Source organism: Zootoca vivipara, chromosome 9, assembly GCF_965207765.1.
Source record: "Zootoca vivipara chromosome 9, rZooViv2.hap1.1, whole genome shotgun sequence".
Classification (NCBI taxonomy): Eukaryota; Metazoa; Chordata; class Lepidosauria; order Squamata; family Lacertidae; genus Zootoca; species Zootoca vivipara.
In genome coordinates this window covers 2,081,473-2,108,794 of record NC_142592.1, presented here as the reverse complement: position 1 = coordinate 2,108,794, position 27,322 = coordinate 2,081,473, and the positions used below count along the sequence as shown (strand labels likewise).

General features: G+C 42.8%; 1 protein-coding gene across 4 annotated transcripts; it reads left to right on the top strand.

The window, feature by feature from the left end:
• The first annotated feature begins 403 nt into the window (after positions 1-403).
• Positions 404-25,886, top strand: DHTKD1 (dehydrogenase E1 and transketolase domain containing 1). 4 transcript variants are annotated; one of them, XM_035127568.3, is made up of 17 exons: positions 404-606; positions 3,218-3,370; positions 3,885-4,096; positions 5,853-6,047; positions 7,397-7,666; positions 8,302-8,473; positions 9,551-9,749; positions 12,944-13,256; positions 13,960-14,044; positions 14,591-14,730; positions 15,101-15,251; positions 15,917-16,023; positions 17,259-17,423; positions 18,390-18,472; positions 19,062-19,231; positions 20,216-20,301; positions 24,666-25,886. In XM_035127568.3, exons 1-17 carry the CDS (start codon positions 438-440, stop codon positions 24,765-24,767), a joined length of 2,772 nt encoding a protein of 923 aa, XP_034983459.2. In that variant the 5' UTR covers positions 404-437; the 3' UTR covers positions 24,768-25,886. The 4 variants fall into 4 exon arrangements, with proteins under 4 accessions (XP_034983459.2, XP_034983458.2, XP_060135474.2 ...); XM_035127567.3 differs by having other exon boundaries at positions 3,215-3,370; XM_060279491.2 differs by having other exon boundaries at positions 404-612.
• The last annotated feature ends 1,436 nt before the right edge of the window (positions 25,887-27,322 follow it).

The following is a 27,322-nucleotide window of genomic DNA, read 5'->3' as shown; positions in this document are numbered from 1 at the left end:
ACAGCGCCACCTGGGTCCCTAAAGACGTGGACTAAGCAACAACAAAATAGACACCACATTCTCCGCTGCCCAAGGAATCTCTCTACAGTATTTAGGGTTGCCATATGGCCTCTCTTTTTAATGGGCATGTAAGATGAGAGTTCTCGCAGCGACCCACAGCTTTTTGCTCTTCAAAATGTGGCAACCCTAAATCTCCCTCCAAGCACTGACTCTGGTGCCTTCCAAAGGCGTCTTTTCCCTGGGCGAGCGGGGGCCCCGCACTTCCCTTTCCAGCACCAATCCGGAGCCGCCGACTCGCTTCTTCCCCCCGTGGGGCGGTCCCGCGTGCTCCTCCTGCCCCGCAGCTCAACCAACCGGGGCCGGGGGAGGGGGCCGGGCCGGGCTGCCGCCCCCTTTCTCTTTTGGGCTCCGAACAGAGCAAGCGGGGCCGGACTGCGATGGCGGCGGCGGCGGCGGCGTGGAGAGCCCGAATCGGGGCGCCCCTGGTGCTGCTTCCGCGGCGCTGGTACCGCTCCGAGAGGGGGGTTTACGGTTACAAGCCGAGCCGCAAGGTGGAGAGCGGAGCTGCCGACGGCGCGGAGCCGCGCGATTCCCGCAGGAGAGCAGGTCGGGGTGCGGGGGGGGGAGGCCGGGAGGGGGGAGTAAGAAGAAGAATACTTACGAATTCCATGCATCCTGATCCCATCCAGATCCATTCAACAAGGGGTCCAAGGTGGAAGCGCCTCCCTCCACTTATGCACGCCATACAAACAGAAAGGTACCTTCAAAGGTACCCTCACCTGAGAATAAATTCCTCTGGGCCATAGCTGCCAAGTTATCCCTTTTTTTAAGGGATTTTCCCTTATGCTGAATAGGCTTCCTCGCGAGAAAAGGGAAAACTAACTTGGCAGCTATGCTCTGGGCACACTGGGACTTGCTCTCACTACAGAGTGGATCTGTACAGGATCAGGCTGCTAAAAGTGGTTTGTCACCAGGCGGCTTGTGCCACATTTTTATAATGCATGCCTTTTAGTCAACAGCATGTTATTTCTTGGTCTTGGGACGACCCCCCCTCTTTCCTCTGTCCCCAAAGTGCATGTCTATACATGTCTGCTCATGAGTAAATCCCACTGTATTTGCAGCAGTTACGCTGTGTAAGCTGTGTACACCAAAAGGTGGCCTACATATAATTTTACAAGTAAATATAAATAAAATAGAGTTTACCCCCCAAATGAATGAGCACATGAATGCGGTAATAACACACTGATCTTTAAAAGGGTTACATGGAAGCAAATTCAATTGATTACAACCGTTTCCCCAAACTTTTCAGTAAGTATGGGTAGGACGGACTATGTGCAAAGCTGGTCTTGGAATTTTTCCAGCATTTCTGCTATGATGTAACAAGACCCTTTTCGCTCTTGTCGGTTCCCACACATGTAAACTTCCATACAGACACTAATTACACAGCATACTTGAATGTCTTTTTCTTAAGCGCTGCTCCTCTTATATTCTATAGCTGCCCTGACCATTTGTTCCGCAGGGGAGCATGTACATATCTTGTGCATGGAGATGCACAAACTCATCAGTGAAGGGATACTAATTCTGCCCAGGCTTTTGAATAAGAACAGAACCAACATGATATCATTGGATTGTGGGGTGGGGGCTTCTTCAACATTATTACTGATACTGATCAATGCATATCAAGCGTTCTTTGTTACTTACTTATTTTAAAAAATAGAAGAAAGACAAGGCAGGACCTCTCCAAACTTCCAAAGACTAGGCAGAGGAAACCGCATTAGAGCAAAGCAGTGGATGCCCGCTTGCACTATAGATCAGTAATGAGTCCTCTGAGGAGGAGAAATTAAAATAGTCTAATATTTGCTAAGTTTCAAACCCTTCCATGATCTTGTATCTCACCCCACAGTGTGAGAACCAGGGTGCTATATAGAACACATATTAACTTGAAAATAAAACTTTGAAACTCATGGCATTTTTTACCCTTGGCGATAAACATTGTGGGCAAACAAAGGGTTTAGTCTAGTCTACCAGGCTTTTTCAGATCTATGAAAAACCACGATGGAATATCACCTGGTGATTTGGGGTGAAGTGCTCATGGTAGCAGCTCTGTTTCTCCTTTCAACAAAGCCAGATGAAGTGATGGAAGTTCTGAGCAGAATTCATAAACTGAGTCCAGACAAGACAGAGGTGTTAATAGTAGGGAGCCTGACTTGGGAGTTCATGCTTCCCTGGTTCTGCATGAGGTCATACCAGCCCATCAGGAGTGCCAAATGATCCCATCAGGAGTGCCAACTTGAATAAAATATTGGGGGGCGGCACATAATTCCCACCCTGCATCACATGATATGGCTGGCACCCTCAAATACTTTGGGGGAGTGAAGGGACCTCAGCTCCTAGGAGTTGGCTCCTATGAATCCCATAAAGGTTAATAGCCTGAAAAAAAACCAATAAACCCCAAAGTAGTGCTTTGCTTTCATGCTCATCATGGAGAAAATGGCTGCTCTGCTGTGATCATTGAACTACTGGTTATTAACCTCTTAGCAGGCTATGATTCAATACAGAGCTGGGGGGGGGCATGCCCTCCAGAGGGGTCAGGTGCTGCCGGATCCTGTGCTGCTCCTGGATTCTTAGGCTGTGGCTGATTCATCTGCCAGGACCAATCCTAGAAAAGGACCATCTGCCAACTGTTATTCAATACATTAATTATCACCAAGATCTGCTACTGGTAATGAGCTCTGTAAGGGGAGACTCCTTTGGATTCTTCCCAGAAACATACAAATGTGGCTGCTTGGTTAACCTTAAACTAGCTAACAGGGATTGCCCAAAAGAGAGCTACATTGCTGACAGGGACCTGCAGTTGGTGGCTTCTTGTACATCAAAGCATTTCCATAGGCTCACAGAGCTTCCTTATGTGGAGGTAGGAGAGTTCACATAGTAGAGCTTTCCTGACAGCTCCAGGCATGTATCCTTTTGAATGCACATGAATTGAAGTGCATGAGAGATGGAATTCCATGGGTGCCTTAGAGAATCCACAGAGCTCAGTGCAGGGAGACAGGATTTTTTCTTCAAAGCTTTCAAAACAAAATACACTTAACATTTTTAGCCAGCAGTTTCTGTAACCACACCATATTGGCTTTCCAACTTAATTTTTAATGGTTTATAATAATTGGTATCTTTGCACATTGCTAAAAAGTAGTCTCTGTTCTCTTGTTTTTAGTAGACCATGGACTGGCTCGCTTAGTGACAGCATACTATGAACATGGCCACAAAGCTGCCAAAATCAACCCTTTATTTACTGGCCAGGCTGTGATGGATATGGTACCTGAAATCCAAGTTTTGACTGAAGTTATTCAAGGACCTTTCAATACAGCAGGTAGGAAAGAAAAGTGACTTTCATGCCGGAACGGTGTGAAGTCGTCACCCCCCCCCAACATGGTAAGTGAATGGTTAGGTAGCAATCAAGGAAATAGTACATTGGATGGTTTTGTTAATACAGTAGACCCGCAGCTTACACAGGGATTACCTTCTGGGAATAGTGCATAAAGTAAAAATTGCATATAGCCAACACAAATTGGGTGCAATGGTGGGATTGCCAAAGCTTTTTTCCCTGGATGCCCACCCCTTTTATCATTTTTAAAACAGTTTATACCAAGTGTGTACAAGTTAAATGTGTGTAAGTTGCGAGTCTCCTGTACAATGTTTGAGAATTGTGGATCTGTTACACTGCAGCAGTAACTTCAGAATGAACACCTTTGAGCTATTTTCTAAAGGGAAGAAAAAGAGAAGTTGCCTTATTGATGGACCACTTGGTAGAAGAGCAACTTAGAGCTTGATGCTCAGCGTTATTAATGTATCAATATAATCTATTAGACAATATTTTATTCCAGGACTTTTGAACATCAGAAAGGAGGAGGCATCCCTAGAGGATATATTGTCTTACCTGGGCCACATATACTGTGAACATATGTCTATAGAGACGAGTCAGCTGTCAAGCTTGCAAGAAAGAGAATGGATTGCTAAACGGTTTGAGGAGCTGAAACAAGAAGCATTCACTACTGAAGAGAAAAAGTATTTGTCCAAGCTCATGCTAGAATCTCAGGTGCATTGTATGTGTGTGCATATAATATAAGAAAGAGAATGAAATTATCTCTAGGGGTAAAAGTAGCACCTTAATGAAAGGATTATTGATTCATTTCTCAATATGAATAAAGTGTTCAATTGGTGGATTAAAATAGCATAATATTTTAAAACAACTGAAATCTTGAGGATTTTTCCTCAATTAAATGCTGGCAAATAAGTTAGCACGTAGTTGCATTAGGTAGTTTTGAAATCTTAACTGCAAGGGGAAATTTGTCTTGTTTGATTTGCACAAATGGGCTTTTCAGGCAGAGAAAATGGAAAGGCTTACATCTATGGAATAGAGCAGGGGTCCCCAAACTAAGGCCCGGGGGCCAGATGCGGCCCAATCGCCTTCTAAATCTGGCCCGCAGACGGTCCGGTATTCAGCATGTTTTTACATGAGTAGAATGTGTGATTTCACTTTAAAATGCATCTCTGGGTTATTTGTGGGGCCTGCCTGGTGTTTTTACATGAGTGGAATGTGTCCTTTTATTTAAAATGCATCTCTGGGTTATTTGTGGGGCATCGGAATTCGTTCTTTCTTTTTTCAAAATATAGTCCGGCCCCCCACAAGGTCTGAGGGACAGTGGACTGGCCCCCTGCTGAAAAAGTTTGCTGACCCCTGGAATAGAGAAAACACAGGATACGTTCCGAAGCACCGTGCACTTATGTGAAATTGTGTATAATTGGAGCACCCATTTTAAAAGCCTGCAAACACCCCGTTCTGCCCCTTTTTCTGATGTATTTTGACATTTTCAGGTCACTTTCAGGTTCCGCGTGATGCACGCATGAGCAGTCACGCATCCATCAGACGTGCCTAAAACGGTTGCTGCCTGTAGTGCATTTTGATCCTAGTCTCATCACAAGAGTGCAGATGATAAGCTATACAAGCCCCTGGTGTGTGTTTTTTGAAAAAGAAGGTGGAGTCATGCTGCCCCACTGCATGTAGGGCATATCAGTGTTGCTGAGTCGGCCCAAATTCCAGGAGGCAATGGATGACATTGCATGAAAAACTACTAGTGCTAAATTTTGAGTGTGAGTTTTTAGTAGATTTACTAGTGTAATTAACTATTGCTAGACCAGTGTATATATGTATAACCTAGAAGACAGCATTATCGGCAGTAGTTCCACAACAAAGAATTCAAGTAGTCCTGTCAAAATGCTTATTTCCCCAAGGTGATTTTTGAATATGCTGACAGGGCTGATCTGTGAGATCATCATTGCAAACACAATATATTGTTTTGTGATGCCCCAACTTTTGTAACAGACTGTTTTGAAGCAAATTTGTTGAACCAAACTGAAATAGGCTATTTGAGTATTCTTGAAGGAAGCAAATAAACAATTTTGTTCAGTTTTCTTGAAGTATATTTTTATAGCTATGACCAGGTGGAGAAGTAACATTCCAGAACCTCTTATCTACAGTTTGTGGATTACACAAATGATTACTGTGGTTATATCCCATGGGTTTGCACAAACCTTCCACCTCCCTCAGCACCTCTCTGTCTAACCAGGATCGCCCTCACAATTTGACCCGTGTTTCAAAATGCATTTGCAAGCCATAGTTGGTTAGCAAGGCAGTCCTGGTTAGCATTAACCACGGTTAGCAGTGGTGGCAGATGTAATGCTTCTTAGCACTCTCACCAAATCGTAGTAGTGAGAAGATTGCAGCCTGAATCCCTATCAAAGATACATTCTTCTAAATATGTAAATATATAATCACCATTCACATCTTACAGGAATTTGATCATTTTTTGGCTACAAAGTTTGCCACAGTGAAAAGATACGGTGGTGAAGGAGCAGAGAGCATGATGGGTTTCTTTCACGAATTGCTAAAGATGTGCTCATACAGTGGAGTGACGGACATCGTACTTGGAATGCCTCATCGAGGCAGACTTAATCTCCTCACCGGCCTTCTTCAGTTTCCTCCTGAGGTAAGTGGGGTTTTCTCTTAGGTGTGACTAATTTTGATTGGAAAATACACATTTCCATAAAATTGGTGGCAAAAGCTGCAATGATACTAGATTCTTTGGGGTTGCCCTCTTAGACATATTTAAAATTTCTTCTGACAACCCAGATGTAACGGTTACAAATCTATTAACACAAAACAATGCATTATTTAACTTGATGTGCAAAAGTCATGTGAAAATGCTTAAACCTTGACCCAAAAGCATCATTTACTTTAATTTATTAAATGTATCTCCCTCCCTTCCTCCGAAAGGAATTTGAGGCGGCAATTCCAAATAACCCACAAGATGAAACATCTGTGAGAAATATTTATGCTATGTACTTTCCTTGACATTCCTTGTCAAAACACACTTGATACTTTCACCATTCAGACTGCGTTACATATGTTGCAAGTTCAGAGGCTTGTCTCTAAAACAGTAAACCAGGGCCACTGTAATGTTCCAACTTAATGTTAAATAGAACTAGTAGCAAATACAGTATTCACAATTGTCTTTGGGACACAGGCCCCTAACCTCTAGCTGAAACATAATGGCTGCCTTACAATGGCAACTTCAAATGCTTCTACATAGCCATGGTTTTGTGCGGAGGTCAAACTTTTTGCCCCCGTCCAGTCCAGTGTTGCTTCTTCTGATAAGCAGAGGCCTTTCCCATCATGGTAGCAGATATTTTAAATTGTAGACCCCTGGTGTGGAATCTGGGACCTGTGCGTCTGCGCACAACATGTGCTCTGATATGCGTTTGGTCCCTGAAGGCCACTTAGTGTGTGGTTTGGCCTAATCCTGAAAGAGACTGCATGTGAATGTAGCATATGCAGAGCCAATATGGATGGAGCGAGTGGTTTCTAGGGAATCCTGGATTCAAACCCCCATTCAGCTGTGCCTTTGGGCTGGTCTCACTCTCTTAAGCCAACCTTCAAATGGATTGTTATGAAGTTTAAATGTGACAACCCATGTATGAAGCTCACAGTTCCCTGAAGAAAGTGAGGGCATAAACAGTATTAGGCCCATTGGAGCCAACTCATGGGGACCAAGGTCCCTTTGCCCCCAATAAAATATTTGAGGGGGCCAGGCCCCCTCTTGTGATCAGTTGTGTGGTGTGGGGCTTACCTCCCCCCCATATTTTATTCAAGTTGGCAGGGTGGGCTGCAATAGGAGGAGGGCTGAGATTATTATTTTGAGACCTGAATCTAACGGGGAAGTCCTGGGTCATTGCTCCTAAAGTTTGGGAACCCCTGTAATAGATTGCTTTTGTTCATCTGCATTCAACATACTCTGCAATTGTGTTTGAAACTTCATATTCATATCCTCCTGTGAAGCTGATGTTTCGTAAAATGCGAGGCTTGAGTGAATTTCCAGACGACTCACCGGCGATTGGAGATGTCCTCTCTCACCTGACTGCTTCGGTGGATCTTGATTTCGGGTCTCACCGACCTATTCATGTCATCCTGTTGCCAAACCCTTCCCATCTAGAAGCCATTAACCCTGTAGCGGTTGGCAAAGCTAGGGGGAGGCAGCAGTCTCTGCTCGATGGGGACTACTCTCTAGACAGCTCTGCACAGCCTGGAGACAAAGTCATCTGCCTGCAGGTATTTTGACAGCCAGTGAACAGGGTTCGGGAAGGGGTATCTTAACATTTCAGACAACTAGATGTGATGTAATGACATAGATAGGACTAATTTTCTGGTCACGGGAAATAGCCTGCAGACATATAGATCTGTTGTATTGTCAAAGCTAAGCAGGACACAGACTGATCAGTGCCTGGAAGAGAGGGTAAGAGCATGCTATTGGTTTAATTAAATCAGTAACAACATTTTACTTAGAATTCAAGTTCAAAAAAATATGGAAGGCCTGTGCCTTCCCTAGCAATCTTTAGATTGAAAGTAATGGCCCTCTGTGCAGGGTGGGAATGTGGGGCTTACTTGATTTCCTGGCAGATGAGTTGCTGCTGTTTACTGGGAGCCAGTGTGGAAGGGGCTGGTGCATTTGCACAGTGCCAAGCACCCTACTGTCCTGCCCGCCCCCCCCCTCTCCCAGTAAATAGCAGCAGCACATTGCTGCCACCTCACCCCATCACCTGCCACTTCTGGAAAGCTACACTCTACTTCCTAACTAAAGATTATAGCTGAAACATTTTAATCCCTCCCCAGAACAAATAACAAGTCCCCTCAAAGAACTGGCAGTGGTTCCTGACATAACTTCTCCATTTCTTTTTGTAATATAGGTTCACGGTGATGCATCTTTCTCTGGCCAAGGCATTGTTCCTGAAACTTTTACACTTTCTGGTCTGCCACATTTTAGAATAGGAGGAAGCATTCATCTCATTGTTAACAACCAGTTGGGCTACACCACTCCAGCCGAGCGAGGGAGGTCATCTCTGTATTGCAGTGATATTGGTATGTATCATGGGATTCTGCGGAGGCGGAAAGGTTATATGTTCTAAGGATTGAGAACGTGAGTGTCTGTAACCAGCAGTGGAGTGTATGATACTGCCATGTGGGGCGGCCGCATGGGGTGAACCCCAAGGGGGGCAGGGTACAGAGGGAGTCCGCTCTGTGCCCCTGGGTCATGCACGTAAAGTGGAGCTATGCTTGAGAAAGCTGCCTTGGCAGCATCCTTGTGCATCGCTGCCCAGCCGAGGAGAGGGGTGGCAAATTTGCCTCTTCTCTCTGCCCCCAGGTCAGGCTTGACCCAGAAGTGGAGCTGCGGCTGGCAGGTTTGGGCCATTACACAAGAAAGCTTTCTTCGCAGGGGGGTGCCTGGTTGCACCCCCTCGAAAAAATATGCCTGGTGCCATGCCCCCCCAGCCCCCACGCTTTACCACTGTCTGTGATCAGTTTTGAAAGTTAACAGCAACAATAACAATAAATTACTTCCCATTGGACTAGGTTGCCTCTTGAGTGGTTTCCAACAGAATATAAAAACACACATGATACATCAGACATTAAAAGCTTCCTGATACGGGGCTGCCTTCAGGTGTCTATGGAAGGTTGTAGAATTGGTTATCTCTTTGACATCTGGCAGAAGGGTGTTCCACAGGGTGGCGCCACTACCAAGAAGGCCCTTTCTGGGACGGTATTGCAGGAACAGTAGCTTCTACTTACTCTTATCACTTCTGAGTTCTTTTCCAGAAGTGAGAGGAGTTGGAGTGACTGGACCTGTATTTGAGAATGCTGTGGAGGCTTACGGGGGCATCATTAGTGAATGTGAAACTGCAAAAATATAAATAGACTGATATATTTAAAGTGATTTAATTTAATTATAAGCCTGGCTGGTGGCTACAGTGCACCGGACGTGCTATGTGACCAGCCAGGTGCTTGAGAATCCATTCTGCTTTTGCATTCATAGGCAACAAATGCAAAAGGAGGTGCGTCCTGCCTCTCATGAACTGTCATAAATTTCTGGTGAGCTGCATTTGCCTTAAGTTGGTCATATGTTGCATGAGACTGAAGTATTCTTTCTCTCATTCTTAGGCAAGATCGTTGGTTGTGCAGTTATCCATGTAAATGGAGATGACCCTGAAGAAGTAATCCGAGCCACTAGATTAGCTGTTGAATACCAGCGCCATTTTCGTAAGGACGTGATTGTCGATTTGCTGTGCTACCGGCAGTGGGGTCACAATGAACTGGATGAGCCATTCTTCACTAACCCCACCATGTACAAAATTATCAGGTATGGCTTAGTGCAGGGTCAGGGAACCTTTTTTGAGCTGAAGGATGCATTCCCCTCCTGGAAAGCTATCTCAGCCACATTCTAGTAGGCATTGGGCAAGGCCTACACACAAACAGATGCCCTTAATCAGGGGTGCCAACTTGAATAAAATATTGGTAGGGCCCATGTAATCCCTGCCCCACATAATTGATCACTTGAGGCAGCGCTCATGTACCATTTGAATGGCAATGCCAGACCCTTGGCTTCTATGCCCTTAATATTCACATAGACATACACAATCACACCCACTTAAAGCTGTTTTGCATGGAAGTGGAGGCATATATTTGATTCTTAGTAACTCCACTAAAATTTTACCTTCAATTTTTTTCATAGACTTTTTTTTTCACTAGCCCCCCCCCTCAAAAAAACAACAACACCACATCTTTTTAAAGTCTTGACTATGGAAAAGGACAAAAAGAACGTTGCAATCTCAACTGAGAAAAGCGAATAGTATCAGTGCACAGCTACATTAAAAAATTTGCATCGAAACAGTTGCAAAAGCAATGGAGGTTTTTTTTCTTTGCATATTTCTAAGTAGCACAGTGCAGGTGGCACTGTGGTGTAAACCACTGAGCCTTGAGCTTGGTGATCAGAAGGTTGGCGGTTCGAATCCCCGCGACGGGGTGAGCTCCTGTTGTTCGGTTCCAGCTCCTGCCAACCTAGCAGTTTGAAAGCACACAGTGCAAGTAGATAAATAGGTACTGCTCCGGCGGGAAGGTAAACGGTGTTTCCATGTGCAGCTCTGGTTTCGCCAGAAGCAGCTTAGTCATGCTGGCCACATGACCCAGAAAAACTGTCAGTGGACAAATGCCGGCTCCCTCAGCCAGTAAAGCGCCGCAACCCAAGTCGTTCGCGACTGGGCTTACTGTATTTTTCACTCCATAGGACACACCTAGTTTTTAGAGTAGGAAAACAAGAAAAAATATATATTTTGCTTTCTTGAATTGTCCTAGGCATAGCAGCCAACTCCTAGAGGCCTAGGTGCATTTGCACACACACACCCATTAAATATTTGAGGAAGCTTCTTTTGCAAAGGGGGAAAGCTCCATTTTTCTGAGGATCAGCTCAAAGTTGTGCATCTTTTTTGCAAAAGGGGAAAGCTCCATTTTTGAGAATCAGCTCAAAATTGTTGAGCTTACCTTGCAAAGGGGAAAATCCTGTTTTTATGGGGTTCAACTCACAGTTCTGCAGCTTCTCTAGGAAAGGAAAGGGACCCATTTCTACAATTTCCAGACAGATAATCTAATCAGCCAGTCACATGTCGCTGGGGAAACAAGCAACCTCTCTCTGCAGACAGCAATTGAGGCCTGGGCAAGGGGCCTGGGCGGGGTGGGAAGGAAGCTAGCTCCCTTATCTCCCCCCCTCCCCGATCTCTTGCAATCAGCTGCTGAGCGGGTCCTTTCAACACTCTTTCCCCCTTGTTAGCCTTTATCTCTTTCTATTTTTTTTTTAAAAGGCACGATTTGCCTTTCGCCCCTGGGGAATTTGGCTCCAGGGACCACGCATTCGCTCCATAAGATGCACAGACATTTCCCCTTACTTTTTAGGAGGGAAAAAGTGTGTCTTATGGAGCGAAAGTACCGTAATTGTCAGGGGTCCTTTGCCTTTACCTTTTTAAGTAACACGAAGATCTACATCTCAGAGACATTTTCTCCTCTGCTTTGATCTTCTTGTAGCAGTCCTTCTTGCAGAGGTAGAAGTTACATTTGTTGTTGTTGTTTAGTCGTTTAGTCGTGTCCGACTCTTCGTGACCCCATGGACCAGAGCACGCCAGGCACTCCTGTCTTGCACTGCCTCCCGCAGTTTGGTCAAACTCATGTTTGTAGCTTCGAGAACACTGTCCAACCATCTCGTCCTCTGTCGTTCCCTTCTCTTTGTGCCCTCCATCTTTCCCAACATCAGGGTCTTTTCCATGGAGTCTTCTCTTCTCATGAGGTGGCCAAAGTATTGAGCCTCAGCTTCAGGACCGTCCTACCAGTGAGCACTCAGGGCTGATTTCCTTAAGAATGGATAGGTTTGATCTTCTTGCAGTCCATGGGACTCTCAAGAGTCTCCTCCAGCACCATAATTCAAAAGCATCAATTCTTCGGCGATCAGTCTTCTTTATGGTCCAGCTCTCACTTCCATACATCACTACTGGGGAAACCATAGCTTGAACTATACGGACCTTTGTCGGCGAGGTGATGTCTCTGCTTTTTAAGATGGTTTGTCATTGCTTTTCTCCCAAGAAGCAGGCGTCTTTTAATTTCGTGACTGCTGTCACCATCTGCAGTGATCATGGAGCCCAAGAAAGTAAAATCTCTCACTGCCTCCATTTCTTCCCCGTCTATTTGCCAGGAGGTGATGGGACCAGTGGCCATGATCATAGTTTTTTGGATGTTGAGCTTCAGACCATATTTTGCGCTCTCCTCTTTCACCCTCATTAAAAGGTTTTTTAATTCTGCCATCAAGGTTGTGTCATCTGCATATCTGAGGTTGTTGATATTTCTTCCGGCAATCTTAATTCCGGTTTGGGATTCATCCAGTCCAGCCTTTTGCATGATGAATTCTGCATATAAGTTAAATAAGCAGGGAGACAATATACAACCTTGTCATACTCCTTTCCCAATTTTGAACCAATCAGTTATTCCATATCCAGTTCTAACTGTAGCTTCTTGTCCCACATAGAGATTTCTCAGGGGACAGATGAGGTGATCAGGCACTCCCATTTCTTTAAGAACTTGCCATAGTTTGCTGTGGTCGACACAGTCAAAGGCTTTTGCATAATCATTGAAGCAGAAGTAGACATTTTTCTGGAACTCTCTAGCTTTCTCCATAATCCAGCGCATGTTTGCTATTTAGTCTCTGGTCCCTCTGCCCCTTCGAAATCCAGCTTGTGCAAGAGAGAGAGATAGGGAGAGGGGTAGAGAGGGAGAAGCAGAGAGGGGAAGATAGAGGGAGGGGGGAGGGAGAGAAAGAGAGAGAGAGAGAACTCCCTCAGGTTTACAGGAGTGATTCACATTTACCCCATGCTTCCATTAATAAGCAGGTAGCCACATTTTGTACTAACTGGAGTTTCTGAACCATTTTAGAAGGGCAGCAGAATGTAGAGGACATGGCAGTAATCCAAATAATAGGCAATGCCATACATTTTAATACCATGTTTCCCCTCACAGGTCACGTAAGAGTATTCCAGACACTTACGCAGAGCGTCTGGTAGCCCAGGGACTAATGACAGAGGAAGAAGTGTCTGAAATAAGGACTTCCTATTACTCTAAATTGAATGACCATCTTGCCAACATGACTTTGTACAGCCCTCCATCCACCAATCTTCAGGCTCATTGGAGTAACATGGTGGAGCCCTCGCCAAGGATCACCACATGGGATACCGGCATACCAATTCCTCTCCTTCAGTTTGTTGGGGTCAAGTCTGTGGAGGTGCCAGCAGAAATGCAGCTGCACAGCCATATTCTGAAGACACACTCCCAGGTGCAAGAAATAAAATAAAATATGAAGTTGCACTAACTGAAAGCACGTACCTGCAAGCTGGTTCAAAACTTTCGTTGTGCACAAACAATGCTGGATGGCTTTAGGGAAGCCAACTAATTAGTTTTTTTATAATTACATGCATTTGCATATTGCTAAAAGCTCCTTTTTGTGACATACTAACAACTAAATAGCTTCCTATAATATTTGCTTATAGGAAGGGATTAAAAGGTCAAGGGACCCCTGACCATTAGGTCCAGTTGTGACAGACTCTGGGGTTGCGGCACTCATCTCGCGTTATTGACCGAGGAAGCCGGAGTATAGCTTCCAGGTCATGTGGCGAACCAGAGCAGTGCACAGAAACACTGTTTACCTTCCTGCTGTAGCGGTACCTATTTATCTACTTGCACTTTGACGTGCTTTCGAACTGCTAGGTTGGCAGGAGAAGGGACCGAGCAACGGGAGCTCACCCCGTCGCAGGGATTCCAACCATCGACCTCCTGTTACTGGATAATAGAGATATAACTATTGTACAGAAAGTTGCTGCTTTTGCATATACAGAGTAGCCAAAGATAAAAATGTGAAGTAGATAATGCATCTGAATCTCTTGATGATGTGTGATCCAGAAACCAGACAGAAGCTGGGTAGACCTTCCAGAAGTTGAGGTAACAAGGCTGTAATATTTGAATATTTTTGTTTTGTACAGTCAAGAATGCTGAAGATAGAAGAAGGAGAAAAGTTGGACTGGGCCACGGCTGAAACATTAGCTTTCGGTTCTCTGCTCTGTCAAGGTATTTTATGTTTTGAAATATAATAGTTTTTCTATTGTGACTTCTTAGCTACCTTGTGTTCCTTGGGAAGCAAGAGGGATATGAGTTTTTAAAACAAGTATCTTGTACAAAAACTGCCCTCAAAAGTAATCAGTAGAATGCATCCAAAATGAATATTTAGATACAAGTGCTAGAAGAAATGGATAAAGGGATGTTTCATCAAGAAAGGGAAACAATTTGGTTTTAAGATCTGAATAAAAGTCAACATTAGTTTAAAGAGAATTCCTGCAGGATACTTGGTATCTGTTGTTCTGTTGGTTACTGTAGTGCATGGACCGTGTGTGTGTGTGTGTGTGTGTGTGTGTGTGTGTAGCTTCCCTCATGACACTGGCATTGCTCCACCTCACCAAGACAGTGCAAGGTGGCAGCCAAGTCGGGGTGGCATGGAGGCACCAGTGGGAAGCCCACAGTGGCTTCGCTGCAGTATCCACACAGCCCTGCCCTTGCCCTGTCGGGAGGAGGACACTGGTAGCTGTGCTTTTACTCCATTCTTTGCTTTATACAAAGGTTTCAATATTCGCCTGAGTGGACAGGATGTTGGCCGAGGGACATTCAGCCAGAGACACACCATGCTGGTTTGCCAAGAGACGGGTGAAACCTACATTCCTTTGAATCACATGTCGCCAGATCAGAAAGGTTTCCTTGAGGTAAAAGTTGCATTTTTAACCAAGCAGCATTTCATTGACATCATGATCCTACTGTAATCTGCTCTTCATACTTCTGAAATGCTGCTTCATATCTAAGTTTTTGAACAGATGAAAACAAAGGTCCCCAGTTTTAAGCTTGCTAACTTGCTGAGTTTCTCACAGTGTCTTCAGAAGTCAGTGACCTTGAGGTCAATGGGACTTATTTCTGGGTAAATGTGTATGTTGCAACTTCCTATGTCCACCCCTGCATTAACCCTCTTTTAAAAAATAACTGGTAGCCTCCTGCAGTAGTTTGGATTAAAAAAGAAAATGCTTTTTTCTTGACGAGCCACTCTTTAGCTTCTGAATTCTCACCTTCTTTCTCTGTTAGGTGAGCAACAGCCCCCTCTCCGAAGAAGCGGTGCTTGGCTTTGAGTATGGAATGAGCATTGAGAGCCCCAAATTGTTGCCTATTTGGGAGGCTCAGTTTGGTGACTTCTTTAATGGAGCTCAGATAATATTTGATACATTTATCTCTGGAGGTGAGATTCCAATGCCAGTGCCAAACAGAAATGCATTTAGATCGGTTTTTATAATTATTGCTTACTCAAACGTGCTTCCCCGAATATCTCATCACTTCAGACTTTCTTTTTTATGTTGCTCCACATTTAATTTGGTTTCATTTTTGTTTTAATGCTTTGTTAGCCACCTTAAGTGCGCTTCTAAAAGACAAGGCTTAAATTCTTTTTAATTAATAGTTTCACTTGGGCCATTCACAATTCTAAATACTCTACTAGAAAGCAAGTCTCATGGATCAGACATACATAGGATTGTGTTGTTGGCTCAGTGATTGGCAGTTGAGTGTATGAGCTGTTTTCATGGAAAACCATCGGGTTTACAGTGGTATGGAGTGATAAGAAAGCTGTTTCTGTTGTGTCAAGGCTTTGTGGTCATTTCACACACGCAGATCATCACTTGATGCTATAGCCCTCAGGTGTCATGTACAGATGTGTGCGCTCAGCCACAGTAGAGAGACTTGCGGCTTCCTGTGTTTCTTATGTCCAAGAGGAAGATGTGTGAAACCTTTGGAATTGCAATATTGTGGTGTTTCAGACGCATTCTCAGTGATGAGGATCTTCTTGTGTGGACTGCAATAATGTCTAATCCTGGCATCTAAAATGAATCAGTCTTCCTTTCTCCACTCCAGGGGAAGCAAAGTGGCTTCTACAGAGTGGAATAGTAGTTCTTCTTCCACATGGCTATGACGGTGCTGGACCGGAGCATTCTTCTTGCCGAATTGAACGTTTCTTGCAGGTAGCCAGACATGACACGTACTACAAACTCATGCTTCACATGCTTGACATGCATAAGGTTCCTGGTTCAATCTTTAGCATCTCTAGGTTCATGGAGGATAAGGTTGTCGATGCTTATTATTATTATTGTTATTTATTAAATTTGTATGCCGCCCTTCACCCGTAGATCTCAGGGCAGTTCACAACATAAAGATACAACGTAAAACAAAAAAATACATGATGCAAAGAAGAACAAGCACAAGCCTATAACACTCCCTCTCCTCACCCATGATGGTAGTATATTACCTCCATGATCAGAGGCACCTTGCTTCTTAATGTAAGCTACTAGGAAATGAGAGCAGGGAAGGCATCTTGCCATAGCTGCCAAGTTATCCCTTTTTTACAGGGATTTCCCCTTATGCTGAATAGGCTTCCTCGCGAGAAAAGTGAAAACTTGGCAGCTATGCATCTTGCTAGTGGGCTGCTCCTAGAGCAGCTGGTGGGCCGCTGTGGGAAACAGGATCCTGGGCTGGGTAGCTGTTACTGTTCATATTCTGGCAAAGGTGAGGCTGACACTTCCAGGACTGTCTTCTCACCACATCAGGTAATTTCCAGGTCAGCTATGTTCAAACTTGGCCAGGATGAGAAAAGTGCTTTTTACATGGCTATAATGTGAAAGATTGTTCTAGAGCAGCGTTTCTCCCATCTCCCATCACTCTTGATTACTGGTCTTGCTAGCTAGGGATGATGGGAATTGTGGTCCTGCAACAGCTGGGGACCCAAGGTTGAGAAACACTGTTCTAGAGAATCTGTCCTGCTACGCACCAGTCAATTGTAGAGAAGTTTGCAGAGACAAATTGCCTTTGCACTTTATAAAACTACAAGTGAGGAACTCAAACTATATCCTTGTTCTTCCCTTGTGCAGCAATTATTCTGTCTGTGGTGATTCTTCCTGTCCTTGTAAGATGATGTGTCTTTCTTTCCTCCGGTTGTTGCTATAAATAAAAAATTGTCCAGTAGCACCTTAGAGACCAGCTAAGTTTGTTCTGGGTATAAGCTTTTGTGTGCATGCACACTTCTTCAGATATCAGTTGTTGCTGTTCCCCATCAGGCCTTGGGCGAAGCTGATATCCCATGGTTGTTTCAGAAATTTCTCCATTGCTCTGTCCCGTGCTCATTGTTTTGCAACTTTAAAAACAGCAGCTGTACTTGTTTTTTCCCAATTTGTTTTACATTTTCTGTTCATTTGTTTCACAGATGTGTAATAGCTCAGAGCAGGGTGTGGATGGTGACCATGTCAACATGTGTGTTGTGCACCCAACAACCCCAGCACAGTATTTCCACTTACTCCGGAGGCAGATGGTTCGAAACTTCCGGAAACCTCTGATTGTTGCTTCTCCAAAAACTCTGCTCAGGTTGCCTGTGCGTAGAAAGATTTCTTGCTTTGCTTGCTACTCATTTCCTTTTACTCCTAATTATTCTAAAACATTGCTTGTTAGCTCAGCCACTTACTGTCAAAATGACAGTTTCTCATGTGGGTCCTATAACTTCCTTTGTAGTTCCAATAACATATGGGCGAATTGACCTCTGGATGGGGGGTAGTGGTGTGGTTAATTCCCACCTGAATGTTGCCAAGAGGTGAACCCGGGTGTGGGAGCTAACCATGTTACTGGACCTACACATGTGATTCCTTTGTATGTATATTACCAAAATGCCATTGGGGAAAAACCAGGGAAGTAACTCTGTGTTGCTCTGGATTCATCCTATGCTATATTAGGCATAAGATGTTTGGAAGGGTCATTTATTTTTATTTGACTCTCTATGTGTGTGTTTGTGTAAGTGTGTGTGTGTGCGCGCACACACACACACCCCTACATTATTGAACATAATGTGTTATTTAAATGACCTTTCTCTGTGTTTATTCTTTTACATTTCATCTACCTTCTAACCCATTCTTCAAAAAAATTATGTGAAAGATCTATCACTTCAATGGGCTATACTTGTCTTGCACTTTGGACTATTCATGGATGTTTATGAAAAATCTTAATGACCAAACAGTTTTATTAGCTAGTATTTCCATACTTGTTCCTAAGTTGTCCCCAGATAGTCATATAAATCCAGTGCTTTTTTCTGGGGGGACGCAAGGGTACGCATACCCCTCGACATTTTGTGAATCTAAGTTTGGCCTTATTGAGGGGCAGTATTTCAATATGAGAAGGAAAAAGAGTACCCCTAAACATTTTATTTAGAAAAAAGCACTGTATAAATCTAATGGTTCAGAAATTTGTCTTGCTTAGACCCTTTACAGTTGCTGAGTGAAATATCTAGCTCTTCAAATGTACTTGATATGCATCCATTCAGTCCCACGTGGCCCTTTCCTTTCTATAGGCTGCTGCATCCAGCTTAGTAGAAATGGCCCCAGGAACAACGTTCAGACCAGTTATTGGTGATTCGACGGTGGATCCTAAAAAGTAATGAACTGCGGTCTTGTATTTAGTATTCAACATTCCAAATAGTAGCAGGCGGTAAAATAGCACAATAGTGCATGAGAGAGTAAAAAATGTAAGCATGACTGAGACTCGTAGATTTAGAATGAAGATTAAGGCTGCAATCCTATACCTGCTTACCTGGAAGTAAGCCCTGTTTTATGTTGTAAGGATCCAATGGCCTGAGTAAAACATGTTTCTCTGATTGAACTAGTTGCTTTTGACTATGTCCATAGAAGACAGGAGTGGGGGGCCGGATCTTCAGCCTTTTGCTTTGTGGGTGACTGGATTGCCAGCTGGAAGATTGAGAGGGGCCGGCCATTGCCAGATTGAGTATATCAGACATGGTCCTACGGGACAGATTGGATTAACAGGTAGGGATGTAGGGTGCATGTACAAGTGGCAATGCACACCTGGTCCCTGTTTGCCTGTGCTGAGTATCCTGTTCCCTTTGTGCTCAGCCCCTGGGGTGGTCTTTTTAGGAATTGTGTTTCCTGAGCACTTAAATCTTCTTAATGTATTAACTCCACTGTCTTTGGATCCTTTAAATTATTCTAACCTTTCTTCCGTGTAGTGTGAGCAGAGTAATTTTCTGTTCTGGAAAACATTACTATTCTCTGTCAAAACACCGGGAGATGCTTGAAGAAAAGAAGCAAAATACAGCAATTATCAGATTAGAAGAACTGTGTCCCTTTCCAATAGAAGCTCTTCAGCAGGAGATGAAAAAATTTAGTAATGCAAAAGGTTGGTGGGCTCTGACTCTTCAAAAGGACTTGGCCAAAACCTGGTCACTTCGTTGTTTTAGACTAATGTGCTGCAGTCCTTTGAGAACAGGGGCTGTAAAGCTGAATAATAAGAGGTTCTGGCTGACTTTGACTGAACCTATATAGACCTCCCCATTTGGCCCACCAGGGAGTGGCGGAGCAGGGGCATGGTGCGCTTCCTTGGGGCATGGCCTACCGCCTGTGGGGGCATGGTGCCCAGCACGGGGAGGGGGGAAGCCGCAGTGGCACCCCACTGGGATTGTGCCGCCAGAGGCGGTGCACTCCCCCTGCACCCCTGTTCCTCCACCAGCAGCACCAGGCTGTTTCCCCAAAGCCACACACAGTTGTGTAACATCAGGTGTGGGGAAGGTAGAAGCTGATCCAGGGGGAGTTCAGTCCTGCTCAGCTTGGTTGTGCCATCCGGTTTCCTTATGGTGCCCAAATCCTCCTTGGACAGTATGTCTTACCCCCAAACACACACACAATTGAGGGCCAATTATGGCAGTTAGGCAAGACACCCCACCTGTCAATCAACCATTATCAGTATGACATCAGATGATTGAAATGTGGGTGGTCCTGCCGACCTGTCGACGTTGGTCCTCAGGGGTGCAGGAGATAAAGATCTGGCCCACCAGACCAAAAAGGGTTTTATTTATTTATTACATTTACATACCACTTTTATCTTCCCAGAAGCTCAAATGGTTGCACATGGTTCTCCTCCTCTCTCCCCATTTCATCTCACAGCAGCCCTGGGAGGTAGCTTAGGCTAAGAGATGGCGACTGGCCCAAGGTCACTCAGGGCTGAGTCGGAATTCAAACTCTGCTCTCCCAGGTCCAACACTCTGAAACCATTATGCCACACGGGTTCCTCTCCCCGGATATATAAACAGAGGAGAGCCTATGGATTAGCCAGAATTCATAGGACAAACCAATACCTATTGTTTTCTCTTATTTTTTTACTCAGAATTTATATGGAGTCAAGAGGAGCCACAGAATATGGGGCCCTGGGCATTTGTGTCACCAAGATTTGAAAAGCAACTGGCCTGTAAGGTAAGATTCCAGTCTTCTGTAACATTGGGGTAAGTTACCCATTAGCTGAGCCTTGAATGCCTTAAATCAGTTTTTGCCATTCTTGCTACCATAATGGACTGAAGGCTAAGAAGCAGGTTTGAATTTGCTTTGTTCCCTGGATGAGAGAATACATTTGAACCCTTTTTATCTATATATCTATCTATCTATAAACCGCTGAACCAAATTGCATCAAATTAGGACAAAGTGTACCTTGCCCATCAGTGAGGGATCTGGCATAATTTCCCCCCCCCCCAAAAAAGCACAGCTTTCATACTTTAAATAGTGATTAAATACAAAAAGTGGCGCCCAAATTAGACGTCACCAGCAAAAGCTCTAAAGACTCCAGCAGCATCCAATAGAAAGGCAGATTAAATGATCAAATTAGGAGAAAAGAAAAATAATTAGTTAAGCACCCTAAAAATGAAGAAATCCAACTGCAGATTAAAAGGCTACAAATGAATTTAACAGATTTGATCAATAAAGAGGTAGAAAATAAAATTGTATGGACAAAACAAAGATATTTTGAGCAGGCAAACAAACTGGGAAGATTGCTACCGGTAGCCTGGTCGGTAAAAGAAAAACAAATGGAAAGAATAATAAATAAAATTGTGGAGGAGGGAAATGAAATCACAGATATAGACCTAATTAAAGATAGATTTGTAAATTATTATAAACAATTGTATAGAGAAGAATTGGTTGACAAAAAGGAAATTATAGAATACTTAACAGAGAATGGTTTGCCAGAAATTAATGAGAAAGAATATGAATTATTAAATGCGGATATTGATGAAGAAGAAATAAGACAAGTTATAAGAAGTTTAAAAGATGGAAAATCTCCAGGACCCGACGGGATCTCCGTGAGTTATTATAAAAAACTTGAGGAAATAATAGTACCAAAGCTAAAAGTATTAATGAATGGAATATTAGATAAGGGTGCAATACCGAACTCATGGCAAGAGGCGTTCATAACACTCATTCCGAAAAAAGATACAGATTTAAATTTAATAAAAAATTACAGACCGATTTCACTCCTCAACATAGATTACAAAATATTCACAGGTATCTTAGCAAATAGAATGAAGGTGGTGCTAAATAGAATAATTAAGAAGGACCAGGCTGGCTTCCTCCCAGGCAGACAAATAAGAGATAACATGAGGATAATTATAGACCTGATCGAATACACAGAAATGAATCCAAGCTTGGAGTTGACAATGTTACTAGTCGATGCCGAGAAAGTGTTCGACAGTGTGTCTTGGACATTTATGATCAACACCTGCGAAAGTTTGAACATGGGGAATAAAATACTGAATGGGATTAAGGCCATATACAAAGAACAGAAAGCCAAATTGATTATTAACAATGAAAGTTCAAAAGAATTCAGAATTGAAAGGGGGACAAGACAGGGTTGTCCTCTGTCCCCCCTACTGTTCATTTTAATACTTGAAACACTCCTAACAGCCCTGAGAAAAGATAAAGAAATAAGAGGAGTAAATCTAGGCTCAATTTGTTACAAAACGAAGGCATTCGCGGACGATTTGATTATTATAACAGAAAAGCCTATAGAAAGTATTACTAAAGCGTTGAATAAAATGAAGGAATTCGGCAAGGTTTCTGGATTTAAATTAAATAAAGATAAATCAAAATTGCTGGTGAAAAATATGAGAGGATTAGATAAGGAGAATTTAAGTAAAACAACAGGAATTAAAATAGAGAATAAGGTTAATTATTTGGGAATCTGGATAACGAATACCGGTAATAATTTTAATTTGTTTAAAGACTACATCAAAAAATGGAAAGAAATTAAAAAGAGCATGGAGAATTGGGAAAAATTAAAATTGACACTTTGGGGCAGAGTCTCGATGACAAAGATGATGATCCTACCGAAAATGATGTTTCTTTTTCAAAATATTCCGGTAGTCATAGGGCAGAGACACTTTAAGGATTGGCAAAAAGACCTATCCGACTTCATCTGGCAGGGAAAAAAAGCTAGGATAAAAATGGAAAATCTGACTAAGTCAAATGAATATGGAGGATTTGCCCTCCCAGACCTAAGAAGATACTACGAAGCAGCCAGCTGGAATTGGATTAAGGAATGGATACTCTTGAGAAATGAGGAAGTTCTGAATTTAGAGGGGTGGGACAAAATATTTGGTTGGCATGGATATATGTTTTATGGGAAAATTCAAATTCATAAAAGATTCAAAAACCACTTAGTAAGGAAAGCGCTTTGGGAGGTATGGAACCGTACCAAAGACAGAATTATAGATAAAATACCGGGTTGGGTATCCCCAATAGAGGCCAATGCCACCTTGAAAGTAAATAAGAAAAAAAACTGGCCGACTTACAGAGACGTAATAGAAGAAGAAGATGGAAGCGTTAAATTAAAGGAGTATGAAATACTTAAAACATTAGGAATAAGCTGGCTAGAATTTTTCCAATTAAAAGCGACATACAAGAAGGATATTGAATCTAAAGGAATTGTTGTCAAAATAACTAAATTCGAAAGAGAGATACTTTTAAATAATGAGAAAACAACATCGAAAATGAACAGAATGTTAGGAGATATAGAGGCAGAGGAAAATGTGAAAGGAAAATGGATGTTAAAATGGGAGAAGGATTTGGGATATGAAATTGCATTTGATAAATGGAAAAAATTTCTGACAAAAAAACATAAAATTCACTGCTAGTCTTACACTAAGAGAAAATTATATGAAGATGCACCACAGATGGTACATGGTACCTAGCAAATTGGCAAAAATGAATAATTCCTGTAGCAATAAGTGCTGGAGGTGTAATAATGCAGTGGGCAATTTTTTCCATGTATGGTGGGCATGTCCCATAATCAAAAAATTTTGGGAATTAATTCATGAAGAGGTCAAAAAATTGTTGAAAATATCCTTTCCCAAAAAAGCGGAAATGTATTTGTTAGGTATTCAAAACAATGAGATTTCCAATGAAAAGACAAATATTTTTATGTATGCCTCTTCAGCCGCTAGAATATTGATTGCGAGCAAATGGAAAAGTACAGACATCCCGACAAAGGGAGAATGGATTAATAAATTATGTGAGTATCTGGAGTTAGCTAAATTGACAGATGTAATTCATCAAAAACCAAAAAATTTAGTTAGAAAACAATGGGGGTATCTAAATGACTACTTGGGTAAACAAGGTCTGGGATCCAAAATTTGGCTATGTCTAGATTAACCTTGCTGAAATAGAAAAATGGAAAATAACAGGAGAAACGTATGGTGAAAATGGTTTTACATCACAAACAAATGGAAAAAGACAGATAAGTTTGAAAAATGTTAAATTACTTACTGTATGACAAAGCGGTGGAAGTCACGATTGTTTCTGCTTTTTTTGCTTTTTTTTCTTTTCTCTTTCTTTTTTCTTCTTCTCTCTCTTCTTTTTGCTCTTCTTTCCCTCCCTCTCTTTTTCTCTATTTTTTATTCTATATCTTTATTTTCTCTGTTCTATTTAATTTTCTTTTTTCTAAATTTTTGATTATGATTTATATTTTCTTTTATACGATCTGTAATTGTGTTTTATATGGATATGTATGGGCAAATTGTTCATATGTATTTTTAATTGAAATACTCAATAAAGATAAATTAAAAAAAAGAAAGGCAGATTGCACGCTGTCACCAGCAAAAGCTCTGAAGGGCGGTGCCAAATACTGACATAAACAACCAAGCAACTGAAACCACCAAGGCAGCAATTACCAGATCCCTAGGCCCCTCCTGAGATGTATGCTGAAGCCAAGACAGAGCCATAGAAGAGAAAATAAAAAAGGGTGCATACTGGTTATGTAGTACAGGTTTGTCTTTTACAATAATACTGTTTGCAGAGTAATGCTGAAGACTGCAGTCATGCACATAGTTTGGCTTGGACTCCTATCCCAAGTACATTTACTAGGGAGTTGTTGTTGCTTTTGGCATCCGTCTGTCTCAAGAGACAATGGAGTGTGCCTTTGTGGGTGAAATCAAAGTGCTGGAGAATCACAGCACCCACTGTAGCTGCAGAGACCAGTAACTAGTAGCCACTCCCTCCTGTGTTTTTGTTACTTTGGCAGCGCCGAAGGGACCACTCCAGGGCACAAGCCTGCGCAGTGTCTATGGAAATCCGGGTCTGCCCATATGACAAGATCCCCCTCTCATCCTCACTGATGAAACCCATTGAACACAGTCAGATTAATTCTGAGTAAACATGCTAAGGATTGTGTTGCCCCATTTGAGTCAAGTAGCCTGCATGCAAGATTGCAGCCCAGTTTGTTAATTTAATAACTGTTTAATTTGGACAGACAATAAGTGGTTTGTAATGCTGCCTTTCTAACTTCATTGCAGCTCCATCTTGTAAGTAGACCTGCGTTACCAGCACCTGCAGTGGGCATTGGAATGTTACACCGAAAACAGCAGGAAGACCTTCTCACCAAAACATTTGCTTGAGACCTATGATCTGTGTTAATTCTTGAAGGTTAAAAGAAGGTCTTAGTGAATGAGAACATTACAAACCTGAATGTGGTCATGAGGCTTGTTGCTTACGATTGTATATTGGGTACAAGCCAGCTAAAATTCATTTCAGTGTATACTTAAGCATGTATTTAAATCTGCACCCTTGAATGGAGCATAAGTGCATTTATCTGCATTTGGATCTTGCCTATTGCAATTTAATCATGTTTAGGTAAGAAATCTTTAAAAAATAAAATTATTTTTAAATTAAGCATCTTTATGCAGCTCCTAAAATCTGAGACTCTTATTGTACCTGTAATGACTTCCCACTTTTGTGCATTATTTGTTGATGGCAAAAGTGGCAAGATTTTGTATTTTTCATGAGCAAAACCCTTCTAAATTCAAGCACAACTCAGACATGTCATGCACAGAAGGTTGACCACAGCTGAGTGGTCTCTGTCTGGATGGCTACCCTTGGTTTAAATCATAGGTTATTGTAACTGTAATTTAAAAAGAAATTATTCAAGCTTGCTGGGTGTTTTTTTTTTTATGAGTGGGCCTTGTAGGCCTAAATTATATAAACATGTGATGGAAAAAACTGTTCCTCAGCTGTATCACTTCAGACAGTAGGTGGGGAAATAACTCAATTGAGTGGATGGGATCCCTGCAGTATAAAAAACTAGCATAATCTTAATTCAGACATCCAGGGCCTTTTTTCAACTGGAACTTGCCAGAACTCAATTCTGTCACCTCTCAGGTGGGTGCCTTTGCCATAAGAAGAGAACAAGAGGGGCATGGTGAGTTCCATCCCTTTTTTCCTAGAAAAATAGTGCTGGTGACATCTATGGTTCTGCGTGCTGTGAACTTGTTTTATTGGGAGTATTTATTCAGTCATGCAATCCCCTACCTAGCTAAATTCAAAAGTGATACAACCCAGGGATGGTTTTACCAGTGCATCTGCGTGAAGCAGGCCTTGGATATTCAGAGTCTTTCTCAATGGAAAATTGCAGCTTTTCCCTTTAAATGTGTTGTTTGTGTAAAGCAGATTCTTTTCTCATGCCTAGAAAAGATGGAAATAAACCTTTGGAGGGAGAAGTGGATTGTGTGAATATAGAATGTTGTCAGCTTAGCGTTTATTTTCTTTTTAAGCAATTTGATTTTTATTTGATTTAGTACTGTATTTGTATTCCGCTTTTCCAGTGACAAATACCAATCTCAAAACAGCTCACAACAATCACAACATCCCAGAGGGGAAGAGCAGCAGCACACTTCCAGGCAGCAAGATCTGTCATAGGTTTTAATCCTGACTTCTTTTTCACCCTGTATGGCTCCACGGCTGTGACTTCAGGTGGCAGCTCCTGGTATAGGTCTTGATTAGAGATGGGAAGGGAAACCGGAAAAATGGGGTGGGGAACCCGTTTTCCCTGTTTTTTCCCCAAAGCCATTTTTCCCAGAGAAATTGGGGGGGGGGTAGTTTGATATAGTTTGAATATTCCACACACTCTTTCCTGAGAAAACAGCTTCGGGGAAAAACAGAAAAAACCCTGGGTGCCGTTCCCTCCCTCCATTTTTCCATTTTTCTTCCAGGCCTTCCAGCACCCACACTTTAGAACTCCCTGCCGACTGACACCAGGCAGGTGCTCTCACTGTACTCTTTCCGGCAACTGCTCAAAACATTTTCATTGGGGCCAGCCCATCTGAACACAGAATCACAGAATCATAGAGTTGGAAGAGACCACAAGGGCCATCCAGTCCAACCCCCTGCCAAGCAGGAAACACCATCAAAGCATTCTTGACATATGCCTGTCAAGCCTCTGCTTAAAGACCTCCAAAGAAGGAGACTCCACCACACTCCTTGGTAGCAAATTCCACTGCCAAACAGCTCTTACTGTCAGGAAGTTCTTCCTAATGTTTAGGTGGAATCTTCTTTCTTGAAGTTTGAATCCAATGCTCCGTGTCCGCTTCTCTGGAGCAGCAGAAAACAATCTTTCTCCCTCCTCCATATGACATCCTTTCATATATTTGAACATGGCTCTCATATCACCCCTTAACCTTCTCTTCTCCAGGCTAAACATGCCCAGCTCCCTAAGTCGTTCCTCATAAGGCATCGTTTCCAGGCCTTTGACCATTTTGGTTGCCCTCTTCTGGACACGTTCCAGCTTGTCAGTATCCTTCTTGAACTGTGGTGCCCAGAACTGGACACAGTACTCCAGGTGAGGTCTGACAGGAGCAGAATACAGTGGATGCAGCCCAGAATTGCATTGGCTTTTTTAGCTGCTGCATCACACTATTGACTCATGTCAACACGTAGAAGTTGCATGCAATTTACTTCCTTTTAACCACTGCTGACTTTATGTCGGAAACCAGCGGGGGGGGGGGCATTCCCAGGTCCAAACGCAGGAATGTTTCCTGCCTCCTCCCAACGTTGATTCACGACCTGAGACTGTTTTGAACTCAGGCACATATTCCATAAATCTTGCAGAGTAAATTCATACAGAGGTGAGGCATGAGGTGTGCACCAACTACATTTATTGGTAAAATCTACACAGAAC

Bases quoted from the DNA above. Each gene is read 5' to 3' on its own strand.
- DHTKD1 (XM_088652313.1), top strand. From the start codon at position 438: ATGGCGGCGGCGGCGGCGGCGTGGAGAGCCCGAATCGGGGCGCCCCTG. The intron at 613-3,214 runs GTGCGGGGGGGG...TCTTGTTTTTAG, and splicing joins CCGCAGGAGAGCAGGTCGGG to TAGACCATGGACTGGCTCGC. The intron at 20,302-24,665 runs GTAAGATTCCAG...ACTTCATTGCAG, and splicing joins AAAAGCAACTGGCCTGTAAG to CTCCATCTTGTAAGTAGACC.